The sequence below is a fragment of the Muntiacus reevesi genome, chromosome 15, assembly GCF_963930625.1.
Source record: "Muntiacus reevesi chromosome 15, mMunRee1.1, whole genome shotgun sequence".
In the NCBI taxonomy this organism is placed as follows: Eukaryota; Metazoa; Chordata; class Mammalia; order Artiodactyla; family Cervidae; genus Muntiacus; species Muntiacus reevesi.
Genome location: NC_089263.1, coordinates 45292695 through 45309831, shown reverse-complemented (window position 1 = coordinate 45309831; position 17137 = coordinate 45292695). Strand labels below are relative to the sequence as shown.

General features: G+C 38.9%; 1 protein-coding gene across 1 annotated transcript in view; it reads right to left on the bottom strand.

The window, feature by feature from the left end:
- Nucleotides 1-16878: 16878 nt before the first annotated feature.
- TTC6 (tetratricopeptide repeat domain 6) overlaps nucleotides 16879-17137 on the bottom strand; it is a 183574-nt gene continuing 183315 nt past the window's right edge. The window contains exon 31 of the mRNA XM_065906884.1: nucleotides 16879-17015. Within this exon, the coding sequence (XP_065762956.1) occupies nucleotides 16879-17015 (137 nt within the window). The remainder of the gene's footprint in view (nucleotides 17016-17137) is intronic.

Here is a 17137-nt window from a genome sequence, read left to right as displayed (position 1 = left end):
CATCTACATATCTGGGGTTGTTGATATTTCTCCTGGCAATCTTGATTCCAGCTTGTGGTTCATTCAGACTGGGCATTTCACATGATGTACTTTACATATAAGTTAAATAAGCAGAGTGACAACATACAGCATTGACATATTCCTTTCCCAATTTGGAACCAGTCTATTGTTACATGTTTAGTTCTAACTGATACTTCTTGACCTGCATACAGGTTCTCAAGAGACAGGTAAGGTGATCTGTTATTCCCATCTCTTTAAGAATTTTCCACAGCTTATTGTAATTCACACAGTCAAAGGCTTTAGCGTAGTCAATGAAGCAGAAGTAGATGATTTTCTGGAATTTCCTTGGTTTCTCTATGATCCAAGAGATGTTAGCAATTTGATCTCTGGTTCCTCTGCCTTTACTAAATCCAGCTTGTACATCTGGTTCACATACCATTGAAGTCTAGCTTGAAGGATTTTGAGCATTACCTTGCTAGCATATGAAATGAGGGCAATTGTACAGTAGTTTGAACATTCTTTGGTATTGCCTTTCTTTAGAATTGGAATGAAAACTGACCTTTTCCAGTTCTGTGGCCACTGTTGTTTTCTCTAAATTTGTTGGCATAAAGCTTGCTGGTATATTGAGTGCCGCATTTTAATAGAATTATCTTTTAGGATTTGAAATAGCTCTGTTGGAATTCCATCACCTCCACTAGTTTGTTCGTAGTAATGCTTCCTCAGGCCCAGCTGACTTCACACTCCACAATGACTGGCTCTAGGTGAATGACCACACCATCATGGTTATCCAGGTCATTAAGACCTTTTTTGTATAGTTCTTCTGGGTATTCTTGCCCTCTTCTTAATCTCTTCTGCTTCTGTTAGGTCCTTGCCATTTATATCCTTTATTGTGCCCATTTATATCCTTTATTGTGTATGAAATGTTCCCTAGATATCTCCAATTTTCTTGAAGAGATCTTTAGTCTTTACCATTCTGTTGTTTTCCTCTGTGTCTGACTCTTTGTGACCCCATGGATTGTAGCCCACCAGTCTCCTCTGTCCATGGAATTCTCCAGGCCAGAATATTGGACAGGGTTGCCATTCCCTTCTCTAGGGGATCTTCCTGACCCAGGGATCAAAGCCTGGTCTCCTGCATTGCAGGCAGATACTTCATCATCGCCACCAGGGAAGCCCCAGATGAACTTTAGATGTGTGGTATTAAGTCCTAATAGAATTTGTAACTTCATATATTTGGTGAAATTAGCACGTGTGCACATACACACAGAACTCTTCTCATCTAGGAACATGATTTTTCTTTCCCATATTTTCTTTTGCCTCTTTGTAGTTTTATGCCTTTTCATAGTCTTGAATATTGCTTAAGATAATTCATATGCATTGCATATTTTGTTGCTATTGTGAATGAACTCCAAGAGGTATTTTTAAGCCCAAAGTTTACTTTATTCTTTTACTGACTTTGAATATAAGTAGATTAGTGCCCTCAAAAGAGGGAAAATATGTTAAGAACAAATAACTGAGCATATCCATAGCATCATCTAAAATGTCAAATAAAAGGTCAGCATTGAAATTAAATTTCAATACCATTATAAACACTGCTGGTCCCCTTCCTTTGATCTGCACCACTCTCCAGAAGCCTGATTTTTTAAAAGTCACTTTTGATGACTCCTCCTTCTAATAGGCTAGTACCTTGAAGTGATCTAGAATTTACCACATGGAAGAGTGGGCAGAAGGTAGGCAATGTCTTTGGGACTCACCTGCCTGAAGCACTTTGCACACCTTACCAAGTTTCATTAGTAGTTGGAAGGACAGTGCTTAACCTTACCAAGGTTAAGCTTTAAATTTAACCATATGCTTAAAACTAAAGGACATAAAGGAAGGTAGGAGTAAGAACGGGGCCTCCTATCCCAAGGCTCCTCCCTCTCTGTCTGAGCATCCATCTCTTCATCTATAGAAGTTATCGAGTACCTGCTATAGATCAAGGGTTGGGTCTGAGGCTGTTAAAGTAGGGGAGATAATATGAAAAGAGCCTAAGACATAGTTCTGTCCTCAAAGAGCATACAGCTAACTGGAAAGAGAACCACTGTGCATGAAGAATTCAGTTCAGTGCCCTTAAAGAGGACTCTCATTTTTTCTACAGTACTCTAAAGCTACATCCAATTATAAGGACAGATAGATAGATAAGCTAGAGATATATAAAATACTTGGGGGTATTTTAGCTTCTACACCACCCTGTGAGTTGGAACAATGGGAAATATTCTTTTACTATCACAACTGGAGAGATGGCCTAGTTTAATGCTGCTGTGTCTCAACAGTGACAGCCAGGTACAAACCATATCATTATTTTTCTGGGGTCTCTGATGTGTACTTCCTGCCATTGCCACCCCCTGTCCCCCAGTTATGGGTTGTCCTGAACTACAGCACTTTTCTCCCCACTTAGGGAAGATACTATGTTGAGTCCCCAGCTCTGTTTAAGCAATCTCTGGAGTGAAACAGTAAACTCACCTGCTTCTCAGAACTTTGAAAGGAGTAGGAAAAAAAATCCAGAACCCTGTGTACCTGGGATTAATTTGACCTCTGTTTTCAAAAAAAGTTCCTCCCTCCAACCTCTTACTTTAGAATGACTTGGAGTAACATCTAGGGGGAAAGAGATTAGTCTGTTCATTTGTCTTGCATTATGGTGCACATCATTAAAGACTAAATACAAAAGATATATACACAGTCTTGAAGATTAGAAATAAATTGCAAGCTATTTTGATTCTTCAGAAGGAATTAATAGTATCACATTCCTTAATCTTTTGTAGAGGATTTACAAAGTGGTTTCATAAATATGATCTCCTTTAATTCCCACTACAACCCAGTTGGGTAGGCTGAGCAGGTAATTCTATTCTCATCAAATCCATAGACCTTCAAAGGCTAGACAGGACTTGAAGACCCAATCCTAAAAACAAGCTCAGACCAGCTGAGCTGACACAACTGGTAGAGACGAGACTAGAAAACCTAGTTCTGACAACCAGATCCATTGCCTTTCTACTAACCATGATGCCTCATCTATCTCAAGTAGGGAAAGATGAAAGTGGTCATTTAGTCTGTAAAGGACCACATTGGAAGGAAGGAGAGCAAGGTGCTCAAGGGATTTGATAGTAGAATATTTTATGACCACATTACCTGAGATCCCCACATTCAAGTTTACAAGAGAGTGAGGTATTTGTGTTGTTCAATCACTAAGTTGTGTGCAACTCTGCAACCCCATGGACTGTGGCCCACCAGGCTCCTCTGTCCTCCACTATCTCCCAGAGTTTGCTTGAATTCAGGTCCATGATGTTATCTACAGAACCTGGTAAACCTCCTATGACTCATGTTCCAAAGCTACAGTTGACACAGAAGTGAGAAGCCCCACATTCAGCCTCTCCAACTCCAAGGGGGCATTGCTTCCCAGGCAGTGGATCCCACCTGGCTTTCTCAGGGGATGCCTAGGTCTGGAATTTCACAATCTCTGAGAAGGAGGGTCATCTCTAAGACTGACTAGGATGAACAGGGCCCAAAGTTAGCCCCAAATCTTGAAACCTCATTAGAACAAATTCCACCTTTAATGGAACCAAATTTTACATTTCCCCCAGAACCAATGCCATGGGGAAATAACAAAGCCAGAGCAGGAATAACTTTCCAGCCCTGCCTCCCTGAACTAACCTTTTGTGAGCCCATAGATGGATGGACAAAACCAGACAAGGTGACAACCATGCTAGGAAGGGGAACCATTTTTTTTTTTCTGGGCACCCCTGTGTCCACTTTCACAGTAATCAGCTGACATAGGAGTCACAAAAGTGAGACAGGTTGCCCAAGGACTGTACTGCAACCTCTTTCCCCTCATGAGGCAGGGTAGCCTGTGGCCTCTTAGCTAAGCTCTTTACTTGGCACATCACCAGGCATTTGGGACAGACAACTAGATCGCCATGCCCCCGTGACATCAACACTGTTCAGACACCAGAGCGAGTAAGACGGGAATTTGATCCAAAGATTGGTTTTGGAGAATCACACTCAGACTGGAAGGCTGAGCCCCTGAAAAAGATCTGTCTCGCCAGCTGGCCAAAATAAATACGTGCAAAAAGAAAAGAAAAGGAGAGAAAAGCAGATTATGAATAGTATCTCCAGACATGCAATTCTAAACCTTAGTCCAGATATGCACTTCAGAAAAAAAAAAGTGCCCTAGTCTTTTAAATTATTTCATCTCTGGGAACAAACGTATCTTACTTCAAATTTGCTTTGATTTAGAAAATTGACACAGGGTGAGATCAAGGAACTTATATGTATTTATGCAGAAGTTTATTATTATGAATATTAAACCACATTAATATTAGTGTGAAATGCTCATCACTATTACTAATATGAAACATACATGACTACCTTCTATATCCTGGCAGTAAGTTCTGACTTTTTGCTGTGAATTTATTGACATCTATGTTCATGTTTTAAATTCCATTTTTTTCTTTTGAGAGGTCAAATTTCCCCCCCAATATTAAGTTACTTATTTCTATAACGATGTATCAAATGCCTTTTCTATGCTATGCTGTCTACTACTGAATTCAGGACTTATTTTTTTTTATGTTGAGGAGAGGAAGCAGAGAGAGAAAGCAGGGTTCCCCATGGGGAAATATAGCTTACAAGAGACTTGACTGTTTACAATGCTAATTTTCATGTAACTGAGAAAAGCGTATATGGGATTTGGAGATGTTTTAATTCTCCCATCAAGAAGAGATGGGTATTATCACGTTCTGCTCATAATGACCATGGTCATACTGTATTTTGAAATAGTATCACCCATTGGGTGTTTTCAACCGCACAGTCTCCAATAAAAACAACATCAGTGAAACAAAATTTTTATGAATAATATATTAATTATTTATGTGGTAGAAGTTTAACAGTGATGATATAACTAGTAAGTAGACTTTATTTTTTTATTTTTTATTTTTTATTTTTTATTTTTCAGTGGGTTTTGTCATACATTGATATGAATCAGCCATAGAGTTACACGTATTCCCCATCCCAGTCCCCCATCCATAATTAGACTTTAAAAGTAAAGTCTTCAATGGTAAAGATATAATTCATCCAAATACTATAATATGTAAAATGGAAAAAGATATTTTTATAATTAACTGCTATATTCCCTTGTTCTAATATTCTCAGGCCTGGGAGGGCAGAATGTTTACAACCAGCATTGTAACCCATATCCTAAATAGCTTTTTGATGACACTGTTCTTTGTTAAATTATGTCACACAAAACCTCCCAGAGAAATGAAAAAGAGCACAGTAATGAACAAGACATATAAAGCTCAGAAACTCCTTCAATAGCCTTGCTGATCTGCTCATCCATCACTGAGCATGTTTTCAGAGCAGCTCTGACCTTACTAACGAGCATCTTTTGAGAATCACAACTGTCATAAAAGGAAAGAGATCTTGTTAACCAAGGAAGTTCATATCCCACAGAAGCCTTGCACATTAAATATTGCACAATCTATTCACGAGGGAGTAGGAAAATCAATATTGTAAGTCTAGTAATCTCAAATAAGCTAAATGAATGTTTTTGTATTTGGATAATAATGACAAACTTTGAACCCTAAATTATGAGTGAACATTTTAATACAAAGGACCTAAACACTTTCCCTTACTTTTGACAATTTATTTAAGACTATTTTTATGCCTTTGATGCCTGACTCATTTATACAAGTTATACTATAAATGAAAGTCAAAGAGAAGATGCCTTTATTATTATGGCAGCTGACTGTTTAATACCAAATCTCTATATCCAAATAGCTAAAAAAAAAAAAAAAAGCTTGCTCTGAAAACTCTCAAATCAAAGACATTGGCTAATAGGGGGTGAATAATAACAAAAACTTCAAAAACAAATTCACTCATGTTGAATTGATGTTGCATCTATATGGGTCATGTGTTTAATTGTGTCTCAATAGGCACTTACCCACATCAATGATGTGTCATTTTGTGGTAAATCTCAGATTCATTACTTTTGTTTAATAGTATCTAGCACAACATGAAGTCCATTTAATAAGAACCTTTGATGATGGTTACAAACCCACAGCAGAGTTCCCAGTTACCACAAGGGCATCTAGTTAAAAAAAAAAAAAAAAACTTTTTAAACAAACTTACAATCACCAATAACAAAAATTCCAGCACTGACTTGTCACTATTTTTAAGTATTCCTTTTTCAGTCAGAAGGAAATTCTTCTGAGTAATGCGGTGCTTCTCAAATTTGAATGCACAGACAAAACACCTATAGATTCTGATTCTGGGGTGAACCCCAAGATCCTGGGTTTCTAATACATTCCCCGATGAGACCGATGCTGTTGGTCCAGGAACCGCAGTTTCTGTAGCGAGTAGAGGATTATTTCTAGGAAACCAGTAAAAAAAGCCTCAGCACCTTACTAGAGTGTTCCTTGAATTTTAATATCTTACTATAAAGATGCTTATCCCAAACACAACCTACCTTCTGAGTTAAATTAAAGAATAACTGTCATCATTGTGAAGACAGATCCTTCAAGTGGAAAATATAAAACATAAACCATTCTGGCTCTAACTTAAAGGAATTAAATGTATTGTTCTCCCACTGAAACATTCATTCTTTTTTTTTTTTAATTTATTTTATTTTATTTTTTCAGTGGGTTTTGTCATACATTGATATGAATCAGCCATAGAGTTACACGTATTCCCCATCCCAATCCCCCCTCCCACCTCCCTCTCCACCCGATTCCTCTGGGTCTTCCCTGAAACATTCATTCTTTAATCAAACGTCTGTTGCGCGTCAAGAAAGCACCCCCCGTGAAGCAAAATAAAATAGGGAAGGGCACAGACTTTGTATTTAAGGAGTTAACTGTACAGTAGGAAAGATGAAACATCTTCCCTCCAGCACAAACTGTATACCCATGGAGAAAGGAGGCGGTGTCCTTGAACAAGTGAAAAGCAGGTCCTGGAGAGGGGCTGGAGAGATGACTCAACAGTTGTGTGACTCAGGCCTTCCTAAGCAGGTGGGAGTCACCCTCTGAAGGATCAGCTGGGCGGAGCAGGCAGCTGTGGAAAGCGAGGAATGGTCCCCACAGAGGCAGAGACAGACGTTTCGGGGGTTTGGTTAACATTTTAATTTCTACAACCAAAATGCTTCATAGTTGACAGGTGAGAGCAAGTTTTATCAAAAGATTCAGAGATTGGACTACAGCTTCTCAACCTCTGGAGTTCACAAAGTGGGTTTCCAAGCCAGCAGCACTAGCACCCCCAGAAACGCCACAGAAATGCAAGTGCTCAGTGCCCACCCGGACCTCCTGAACCGGAAACTCCAGACCAGGCCCTAGAAATCTTGGAATAAGCCTTCCATAATTAAGCTGGAAACTCACTGGACTAGATCGTCTTTGTTTCAGTGTAGATAGGAATCTCTCAGGCGCTTATTGAAATGCAGAGTCCTTAGGTGCTTCCTAGAGAATGTGCTTTAGTACAATTGAGGAATGGCCTGAAATATGCGTTTTTAATAAGCATTCAAGCCTATTCTGACCCAGGTGGACTATACACCCCATTTTGAGAAGCTGTGAGTTAGAGTATGATCTCAGAACAGGAGATCAGGAAAGAAAAAAGTATGTGGAGAGAGTCAACAAAAACAGGAAAGGGAGAAAAAGGAAACAGCTCTGTGTCTATCAGTATGAAAGCAGCCAGTCAGGAAAGCGTTTGATTCTGAATGCTCTGGAAAGAAAATGAGATCCAGAAAGCTGATAGCTACGTAACTCGCACATTTCATAAAGTGTGATGGACAGTTCCACCGGGATTTTTCAATAGCCATAAACAATTCCTCTTTTATAACAGAGGTCTCCGAGTATGACTCCTCTTGACATTACAAGTGTAGAGAAATCGCTCAAGTTCTTTGCCTGACACCCAAGAATTCGATAAGCCATTGCCATTTTAAAAAGACTGTCATTTATTGCTTGTGGATCACAGGAGAGCTGAATGGCAGAAATTACTCTTGAAAGCCTTGTCCTGTTTAGAGAATTAGGTCACAAGAGCCATTTCCTCTCAGAGGGTCCTTCCGTTTTCCTGTAAACTTCCAGGGATAAATCTGAGAGAGACTTAATCTCCAGAAAATAAAAGTTATGGCTCCAAAGAAGCTACAGCCCTAGAGCATAGTGAGGAAAATGACTAGGTTTTAAGGTTGAATTTTATCCTTTAGTCTTCCTTATTTTAAAACAAAATTGAGGTTAGCACTCTGGACTCTGAAAAACAAAATTGAGATGCTTACTTTGGGTAGGGTATTCCACACAGAAGATAAAACATGGAGTTCCTCAAGAAACCATATTATTTCTGGGTGCCAAGAGACTGTGTTTCTGGGGCATAGATCTCCCCAAAACCTGCAGGCTGCTGACAGGCACCTCCTCTGAAGAGGGCAGGCCCTCAGTATCTGTCCTCCCTAACAAGGTTTAAAGACGGAAAAGCAGATGCCCTGGAGTCAGATTGTTCAACCGCTTAATTGATGTGACTTTAACCAAATGACCTCATCTCCCTCTGCTTCCGTTTTCCCATCTATAAAATGGGTGTGTTAATCATAATAATTTTATGGGGTGGTTGTCATAATTAAAGAGCTAATACATGTAGACCGTTTAGAAGCAGTCTTGACACTTGAGTAAGCACTTATGTGTTTTTATTATTCCACATAGTTTATACAGCACAGAATGGATCCAAGTAGATATGAAGATGGCACTTAAAACATCAAATAAAAGTACACATAACGTTGAAAGGACTTTGAGAAATGAATTACTCATCAGGTTAGTCAAACATGCATTACATCAAAATTAAAAAAAAAAAAAAACTCAAACAAGAGGAACTTCAGCCTTTTATATCTGACTTTATAGCTATTTTCATTTTAAGGTATTCCAGAAACAGTGTTTCTCAAATTCCTCTGGTTGCCAGGGTTTGTCTTATGGCTCCTCCCTTAAGTGTGGAGCCTCTGTGGGCCATCTAACCTTTCTGGACCCAAGTTTCCCCATCTGTAAAATGGGCTCACGGACACGCACTGTGAAGGGAGCCTCAAATGCTGCATCCCTGCACTACTGGAGGCTGCTGCATCTCCCAGTGCCCAGCAACAGAGGAGGCTAGGTGCTAACCCCTGTGGGTCTATGGCACATCCCAGAGCAGCCACCCCAAAGGGAGAGATATCTCCAAACTCTTATGTTTTACTGTAAAGATTCGTGTGAATTTTTCAAGTTCTATTCCATGATTTTGCTGTATCTTTTCATGTCTAAATTGCTTTCCAGGGGACTTCCCTGATCTGCCTTCTAGTCCAGGGGATGCAGGTTTGACCCCAGGTCAGGGAACTAAGATTGCACCTGCCACAGGGCAACTAAGCCCACATGCCACAACTACTGAGTCTGCCAGCCACAACTAGAGAAGTCCAAGCACCACAACATGCCGCAACTAAGACCCAATGCAGCCAAGTAATAAATAAATCAATAAACATTTTTAAAAAATAATAATAATAAAAATAAATTACTTCCCAGTTAAATGGCTTAACTTTCTTCCTCCTCTCTCCCTCTGACACTCCTCCAGTAAAATTAATATGCATTCGCTACCCACTTATTTCCTAATGGTAAAAACATCCCAGGTTCAGAAACCCTAGAGGAAAGCTCTATACAAAAGTCACACTTCCAAAACCAAACCACACTAAATATGTTTAGTGTATAGAAACTATTTGCTGGGTTGCCAAGGACTTTCAGTTCTCCAACATTTCCACCCGCCTCACCTTGTCTACTCACCATCAGGGATCCAATATAGTAAATACATGGCATGGGAATTGAAAGCAGGAGATGCAATACTAGAGAAGCCAGCATTCAGCGGAGATGAGAGTACATGGCAGAGCTATTACACAACTCATACATTATTCAGGGTAAATTATACCCTGAAAAAGTGTGTTGAGATGTCTCCCACATTTCAAAGGCACAGAGTTGTACTATAGAATTTGGAAATTTCCTGAATAGGGCTCTAAGACTTTAATAAAATCATTGTTCTATCATTTTTAAGGAAGAAGACCTCATCTCTAGTTTTTTGTGTAATATAATAAATCACCTTAACTTAAGACACTAAAATTCTTATCATGGTCTGCAGATTAAAAAGACAGATTTGTTCCTAACTTATAAAGCAAATATACTCAAATGGCAGTCTCCCAGTCTAATAACTTCAGAATATTGTTATTTATAACTGTCTTAATGAAACACTTTCTACTGTGTAACAGTCATATAAAATATTAAGTTAAACTCCCAGTTATCTTTTCTTTTTTTAAGTGTAAGTCAAGTTGATCTATAGACTTATATGGGTCATCTATGGGAAGGTTATAGAAAAAAAAAAAGATATGTTTCCTAAAACATAAGTATGGATCTATCCCTTAGGTCTCTGAACCACACAAGAAAAAAATCATACTTTAAAGTATCAAATAATAAAATATATATATTGTAACAATAAATGGAATTGTCTAACCTATTAACCAATTGAAGTAAGATAAAGAACATTTTTATATTTGGAATGTAAATGATTCTTTTTCCACTTAGAGATTTCTTTCTTTTAAGTGATGGCTATAAAATTACAAGTATCATCAGCATAAACCACTGGCCTCTTAAGATTCCTTTCTCTATTATAATTTGTGTCATGAAGTTTGATAGATATATTAAAGAAAAGTTAAGTGTTTTTTGTTTTTTTTTTTCTTCTCATCAGAGACTTTGGAGATCTTTCTACTTTCAGAGAAGAGCTCTAAAGTAAAAGCAAAATCACTACATGAATACCTGACAACTAATATCTTCCACTTTTGCAAGTAAATTAAAATTGTAGTTGCTGGGAAGATAAGAGACCTCAATTGACTCACAGGTTTGAACAGCAAATTTTATAGTTTCCTTGGAAATATAAGTGACTATGATCATGCTATCTGTATAGCAGAAAAAGATTTTTTCAAGATTAAGTTCTTCCAAAGAGATGGTGATGACAAAACAGGGACCTAAGCTGCTCCCTGAGCAGGACCTGCCTCAACCAGCTGAACTCCAAAGGGAGCCTGCAGGCCAGCTCTAGCTTGAAGTTCACTATAGACACCCAGGGGAAGAGGCAACGTGCATCTTTTACAGTCATAAATGTTGCTGCAAATAAGCCACTTAATTTAGTGGGTGGGGGACATTATTTTATATTGTTCCTATTCTAAAGCCAAGACACACTCAATGATTTAAACAAATCAGAAAACACAGACGCATCCACTAAATATTCAAACTGAGCTTCTTTTAAACCTCCCACACACCCTTGACCAAAAACCCTACACCAGCAATCCCATTCTCCACAGGTACTCACTGTTAAAGCCTGGTGTATTCAAATAATTTAAGGCTTTTAAAATATACTTAAGAGGTATATTCTTTATATATTACAATACAGTGGAATTATACTATAAATATTTTTCTACATAATGAAAATAAAATTATCACTCAAGTTTCTAGACTAGCATAGAATCAGAAAGAAAATAAGTAGTTGAATTACCTTAACAGTTTAGTGGGTTAAAACTATGACAATGGTACAATCCATTTACTTTATGGGGATTAACTAACAAGAAGTCAAAAGATTATTCTTATCAACTCTTTGGAGCACTAGTTCAGCAGATAGAGCCAGGAACAAGCATATAAATGTTTGCCCTCTGACCATTCCCTGCCCCAATTTTAGGTTCAATATCCACCATACTCCCTTTGATTACTGCAAGCTTTTTTTTTTTTAATTTTTCTTTTATTTTTCAGTGGGTTTTGTCATACATTGATATGAATCAGCCATAGAGTTACACGTATTCCCCATCCCGATCCCCGCTTCCACCTCCCTCTCTACCCGATTCAAAGATTTCTTTTTATAAAAAGGAAATTTAAAATTTGTTATAGCTCTTATTCACTTTACTTGATTGGGTTACAGCTTGATTATATCATAGCATCATCCAATTATAAAAATTACAGTGATTAGCTTAAGATGTTAATACATCATAATTTCAGACATTTTACCCTCATCACCTTGACAGTATTGTTTTTAAGCTACCCACTTGTTATTTTTACAGCAGACTGAGGTCATTCACTACATCTTGGTTTTCCCTAATTCATTTTCTAAGGTATTCATCTTACAGTTCTTCTACTCACAGATGTTAAATATGTTGCACTGAAGATGAATGCAGTCACTACTTTGAGCTTTAAGAGGCTATGCCTAGAATCTCACAGATGTCCACTTTATCATAGAAATGAATAGTATGGTGTTGGGTCATAATGGCTTTCAACGTGAGCATCCAGATTTGCATTTTATTTAGGGAAATTCATCAAATACTTGTGAAGCACCAGCTACGTGGCAGGAGCTGTGAAAACCATTGGCAACACCATGGTGAATGAGATAGGCCTAATCCTTGCCCTAGCAGTTTCTAGTCTAGTGGGGAAGACAATCATTAAACACGGATCTACAGATATGAAGGGTGCTCTAAAAGAGTAGGTAGCAGTGCCGTGGAAGTGCAGAGAAAAAAGATCTAAACCACACTCCTGGGGAGAGGAAATCTCTTCTTGAGAATAAATTCCCCAGGCAAAGATGGATGAAGAGAAGAGATGTCGAACACTGGAATCTCACAGTAGATGGTCAAAGTGCCTGCTATTTTTGAGAATCAGTGATTCTTAAACATTAACTATCAAAACATTTTTAAGCCACTGGGGAACCTCGGAGAGTGAGATCTTCCCGCTAAGAAGGTAGATAGGCTCTCAAAGCTCAAGGTTATTACTTCTAGCTTCAATCTGTCTGTCCAAGCACAAATCAACTTCTGCTCTTGTTCATGCAGAGGCATTAGATGTTTATCCCTCCCTCACTGTGGTGTCTCTTCCAGCTACACCCATCTAGAAATAGAGGACAATGTTTCTTATAATGTGATACAAGGAACACAGGTGCAAAAAGATTTCTGTGGGTAGAACAAGGAACAAATATTAATAAATATGCTTTTTTTTTTTTTAAATTCCTTATTGCTAAATAAATTGATTCTAGCAAGTCAACTTAAAGGAATATATTACATAAATAAAAACAAAACTAAATTTGGAAACAACATTACACCAAGGGTGTTCTAAGCCAATTAATTTCTCTACCTCATATTTTTCTCCTGTAAAATGGGAATAATAAGACTTGCCTCATTTATAATGGTGAAATGAAAATGTCCTTAAGCCATAGATGAGTTTCTGGTACTTAGTAGGTTTTTAGCAGGCAAAGGTTTCCTTTTTCCCCCCCTTTCTTGTTGCCTACATGCTGACCTTTCTACTGTCATTCTTATTTGGCCTGTACCATCAGAGGCAAAATGTGACATGCTGCCCACTGACTGTATTTCAAATTAAAAGTTCTAGATAATCTTACTACTCTCATCATACTTACTACTATCAAAGACAAAAATAAATACATAATATATGCCAGTCCAAAAGAAATGTTCTTATAATAAAAAATAAGTGTTCTTAAAGACTGGATAGAACACTAAGATCATGGCATCTGGTCCCATCACTTTCATGGGAAATAGATGGAGAAACAGTGTCAGACTTTATTTTTTGGGGCTCCAAAATCACTGCAGAAGGTGATTGCAGCCATGAAATTAAAAGACACTTACTCCTTGGAAGGAAAGTTATGACCAACATCAGTTCAGTTCAGTTCAGTCGCTCAGTCGTGTCCGACTCTTTGCGACCCCATGAATCACAGCACTCCAGGCCTCCCTGTCCATCACAAACTCCCGGAGTTTACTCAAACTCATGCCCATTGAGTCGGTGATGCCATCCAGCCATCTCATCCTCTGTAGATAGCATATTAAAAAGCAGAGACATTACTTTGCCAACAAAGGTCTGTCTAGTCAAGGCTATGGTTTTTCTAGTGGTCATGGATGCATGTAAGAGTTGGACTATAAAGAAAGCTGAGCACCGAAAAATGGATGCTTTTGAACTGTGGTGTTGGAGAAGACTCTCGAGAGTCCCTTGGACTGCAAGGAGATCCAACCAGTCCATCCTAAAGGAGATCAGTCCTGGGTGTTCGTTGGAAGGACTGATGCTGAAGCTGAAACTCCAATACTTTGACCACCTCATGTGAAGAGCTGACTCATTGGAAAAGACCCTGATGCTGGGAGGGATAGGGGGCAGGAGGAGAAGTGGACGACAGAGGATAAGATGGCTGGATGGCATCACCAACTTGATGAACATGAGTTTGAGTAAACTCCGGGAGTTGGTGATGGACAGGGAGGCCTGGCGTGTTGTGGTTCATGGGGTTCCAAAGAGTTGGACATGACTGAGTGACTGAACTGAACTGAAAGATTGGAAATCCTTTTTGGGTACTAATAATCATTAGGCAGACAGAGAGCTTTAATGTCACAATGATAAAGGTTATTTTCTGGGTGAGTTTATCTTGTTTTATTTCTCTCTAGGTGAAAAGGAGCAGGAGGAGTAGAGACTTTTAAACTAGAACAGAGGCTGACTTTCAGCTCCACCATGTACTAGCTGGTCACATAATTTCATCCTTCCGAGCCTCAGTTTCCTCATGCAGTGAAACCTGCTACCTTACAAGGCATAGGTAAAAAAGCAAAACAATGACCGTGAGGCATAGAACACTTTACCTAGCCTGGCCCAGTGGCTTAACTGAGGTGTGGACTGAGAGAAAGGCCTCAGGTGGAAAACTATAGGTTTGTGCAAGAGGTTGGAGGTCGGTACAGACAGAAACTCTGGGTCTGCAGGGGATATGGACCCAGGACCTGCAGCATTTGGGCACATTAGATATGATTTGCTCCATTATGCTATCATGGCCCGTGGTTTTTATCATTCCTGCCTCATGTTATAAGGATTTGTGTGTAATGAGGAAAAAAAAATTACTAATTGTCTCAGCCTGGGTTGTCTCAGAAAGCAGAGCCAGAGGCAAATGTTTCTGGGCAATGACTTTATCAAGAAGTGCAAACCCAGAAAAGCAGGGGGAGAAACAGAAGCTTGCAAGCCAGGGAAGTCAAAAGCACCAGTGCAGGATACGTCTGGAAGCTGGGTACCAGCTTAGTTTCCCAGGTGAGTGATACAGGAGGCTGTATAGACGGAGTATCTCAGAACACTTCACCAAGAGATGGAAAGGAGCTGATTTACTAGTTTTTTCTCTCTCATCATGGAAAGTTCATTTGACAAGGACTTGGGTCCCCTGCACATCCGCTGGGCATGTGGCCCAGCATTGCCACTGCTAGCAGGCCACTCCTCAGCTTTTAACAGAGATGCCCCAAGGCCGTAGGTGAGAGATGTGTGGCTGGGGCACGAGATGAGGGTCTGTCAGTGGGTGCACGAGGTTGTTCTGATCTCATCAGCGGCCGGACTGGGACTAAAGGTTCTGGAGACAAGTGAGCACAAGAGGATGTGAAGAGGCTTATTAAAAATGGCTGAATGGTGATGGTGAAACAGACCACCAGCCCAGGTGGGATGCATGAGTCAAGTGCTCGGGCCTGGTGCACTGGGAGGACCCTGAGGAGTCGGGTGGAGAGGGAGGTGGGAGGGGGGATCGGGATGGGGAATACGTGTAACTATATGGCTGATTCATGTCAATGTATGACAAAACCCACTGAAATGTTGTGAAGAGATTGGCCTCCAACTAATAAAATAATATTAAAAAAAAAAAAAAAATTGGCTGAGTCATCCACTGAAATACTAGGCGTGGCCCAGTCCTCACATGAACCCACGTACCACGCCAAGGAAACTATCCTGAAAGGGTGTGAAGCAGCCTCACAGTGGCTTCAGATTAAAGTCAACTTTCTACTGTCAAATTCTGGTACCTCAAATGGAAACCAAAGGCAACTGAGTAGATGGGGGTATTTTTTTTTTGCCATAAAGTTTCATCACAGTGAAAACAAGTCTCTGAGGAGCTGGAGATGTACTGGAAGAATGAGACACAGAAGGAAACAAAATGAGTGGAGCAAATCCAAAGGAGTGTGTAAGTCAGGAAACCTTGTTACTACCAGTGAGATAAAGGAAAAGGGTTCTCTGCTTCACTGAAGAAATATTCTATTAAGAAATTTTAGCTGTTTTAAGGAGAAGGCAATGGCAACCCACTCCAGTACTCTTGTCTAGATAATCCCAGGGTCAGGGGAGCCTGGTGGGGTTCTATGGGGTTGCACAGAGTCAGACATGACTGAAGTGACTTAGCAGCAGCAGCTGTTTTAATGTATTCTTGCTTGTCAAATTGTATGATGCACTAATTATTAAGTATATACAGATTTTTATATATGTTTATAAAATTTGCATTAAAGAGGCAGACGCTCAAAATCTTCTTAGGCGTCGTCCTGGGAGGGAGGCTACATGAAAAAGAGAAATATGCTTATGTGTTGGAACAATATAAGTATTAGGAAGAATTCAGACCTGTGTAGATATTGTTCAAAGGAAATTTGCTTGACTTTAATTTCTTTATAGTCATCAGCTCTCTATTTTTTTTAATCTGGATATTGTTGAATACATCAAGGTACTGATGAAAAGGTCAATGATCCTTTTTCTAAAATCATGCAGTATTACTTTTAAAGGAATTATTTTACTTTAAAGAAAATATTATGTTTCTAGGACGCTTGAGAAACATTCTCATTTAAATTCTAATCTTGTGAAAAAAATTCATCTTAGATTTGTTACAAATCTGCAGAAAATTACCTAAAAGTTTTATAATTAATATATAAAGAAGATGTTAAAATGCATTAAAGGATTATATAAAATACTCACACAAAGAATACAACAATGAAGATAGTGAAAACTTTTTTAAAAGCAACAAACAGGTTTCAATTTCTGGAAGAACAACTGTAAATTGCTACAGAATCCATGGTCTATGTACTCATACCACCGAGGCATGTTCTTGAAGATCAAGTGCTTTGTTATAGTCAGCCATAGCTTCTTCAATCAGACCTATCTTACCACGAACTTCTGCTCTAAGATTATATATTAGTGCATCATTAGGTTTCAAAGACAATGCTGTAAAAGAAAAAAATTTTTCAAGGTATGCTTTATGTGAGCACTCAAAAAGACTCTCATTTTTTAAATACAAATTTTATAATAAATTATAATAATACTTTATTAGTGATATAAGTTATTAT